The sequence below is a fragment of the Empidonax traillii genome, unplaced genomic scaffold, assembly GCF_003031625.1.
Source record: "Empidonax traillii isolate 1590-97213 ecotype Southwest subspecies unplaced genomic scaffold, ASM303162v1 scaffold6491:size5993, whole genome shotgun sequence".
Taxonomy (NCBI): Eukaryota; Metazoa; Chordata; class Aves; order Passeriformes; family Tyrannidae; genus Empidonax; species Empidonax traillii.
Genome location: NW_020961684.1, coordinates 1 through 1871, shown reverse-complemented (window position 1 = coordinate 1871; position 1871 = coordinate 1). Strand labels below are relative to the sequence as shown.

At 65.2% G+C, this 1871-nt stretch overlaps 1 protein-coding gene across 1 annotated transcript in view; it reads right to left on the bottom strand.

Annotated features, from left to right (window-relative positions):
- The window catches only part of LOC114073453 (FAST kinase domain-containing protein 4-like), a gene marked incomplete at both ends in the record, with an annotated part of 5724 nt that extends 3856 nt beyond the window's left edge, over positions 1-1868 (bottom strand). Inside the window, 3 exons of the mRNA XM_027911208.1 lie at positions 5-162; positions 902-1073; positions 1764-1868. Coding sequence (XP_027767009.1) covers positions 5-162; positions 902-1073; positions 1764-1868 — 435 coding nt within the window. The remainder of the gene's footprint in view (positions 1-4; positions 163-901; positions 1074-1763) is intronic.
- Positions 1869-1871: the final 3 nt, after the last annotated feature.

The window sequence follows — 1871 nt, the reverse complement described above, 5'->3', positions numbered from 1 at the left end:
TCACCTGTGCGATGCCCTCGGCGAGGGGGCGGCTGAGCCAGCGCAGGGCAGCGAAGGAGCGGGCACAGCGCGACACCTGCGCGGATGTCAGAGCCCCCAGGTGGGGCTGCAGCTCCAGGGACAGCCTGTGCAGCACCTGGGGCTGCTGGAAGTTCAGCTTACCTGGGCAGAGGGGCACAGCTGAGGGCGTGGGGGCACCTGTCCCCCAGTGCCCCCACCCCACCCAGGCACCCCAGCACACAGGGGAGAGCTGGGAACGGTCCCCTGGAGAAGGGAAGGCTCCAGGGAGACCTCAGAGCCCCTTCCACAGAGAGCATGCCTGGCACCAGTACAGACCAGTATGGGTCACCTCTGAGACCAGTACAGACTGGGAAGGGCTAGGGGCAGGGAATCCCACCCAAAGCTACCTGGTGCCTCAGGTGGAAACACCCCGTGGGTCACCTGAGCTCGGGAGGAACTGGGGGTCACTGGGAGGACTGGTGTCACTGGGAAGAACTGGTGGCCCTGGGTGCAAGTGGTGTCACTGGGAGGGAAAACTGTCCCCAAGTAGCCCTGGTGTCTAAAGGGGCTCCAAGTGTGCTGGGGATGGAGGTGGGACACCTGGAGTGACAGGACACCCGGAATGGGCTCACACTGAGCTCCCAGGTGTGCTGGTGTTCGTGCCTGGAGCACACAGGTAACCTCACAACGCCCCTGTTCCACCCCCAGGACAGGGATAACCCACTGGAGAACAGCCCCTCTGGATTCCCTCCTCCCACCTGGCTGGAGAATGGCCCCTGGCAAGGTTTGGGACCCCAAAGCTCACCCGGCTCCCCCCACGTGCCACCAGCCCAGGTGGTTCCCAGCCCCATCCCACAGGATACATCCCCAAATGCGTGCCCAGGTGCCCCCTGGCACTCACTGTAGGCGAAGAGCAGGTCGGTGAGCACGGGCAGCCCCAGCTCTGGGGGTTTCTGCAGCAGGTGGTAGGACAGGGCCCGCAGCAGGGGCACACAGCGGCGCTGCTGCAGCGCCAGTGCCACGGCCATGCGGCGGATCTCGTCTGCATCCAGCTGCTCTGCCAGCTCCAGGGCCTGGGGATGGACAGGGGGACATGTGAGAGGGGATCTCGTCTGCATCCAGCTGCTCTGCCAGCTCCAGAGCCCGTGGAAAACAGGGCAGGTGAGGGGGAGCGGGCAAAGGGGGATCCCCTTGGGATCAAAGTGCTCCATCAGCTCCAGAGCCTGGGACAGGACAGGGGAGACAGGTGACAGGTGAGGGGGGATTCCCTTGTGATCCAACTGCTCTGCCAGCTCCAGAGCCTGGGACAGGGACAGGGGACATGTGAGAGGGGATCTCCTCAGCATCCAGCTGCTCTGCAGCTCCAGGGCCTGGGGATGGGACAGGGGGACATGTGAGAGGGGATCTCCTCAGCATCCAGCCGCTCTGCAGCTCCAGGGCCTGGATAGGTGAGAGGGGACTGCCCCAGGATTGAACTGCTCTGCCAGCTCCAGGGCCTGGGGACAGGCATAGGGGACATGTGAGAGGGGATCCCCTCATCCACATCCAGCTGCTCTGCCAGCTCCAGGGCCTGGGGACACAGGGGATGGGTGAGAGGGGATCCCCTCAGGATTGAACTGCTCTGCCAGCTCCAGGGCCTGGCACAGGGGTGACAGGAGAGGGGGGAACAGTACCCAGGTGTCCCACGTGCCCAGTCAGTGCCCAGGTGTCCTCGGGGCCCCCCACAGTGCCCAGGTGTCCCCCGCAGTGCCCAGGTGTCCCACCTTGTCCTCCAGACGCTCCATGAGGGCGGGTGCCAGGTGTCCCACCTTGGCCATGAGCGTCACCACGGTCCGTGTCCCCTCCAGCTCCGTCCAGCGCAGCTCCAGCTT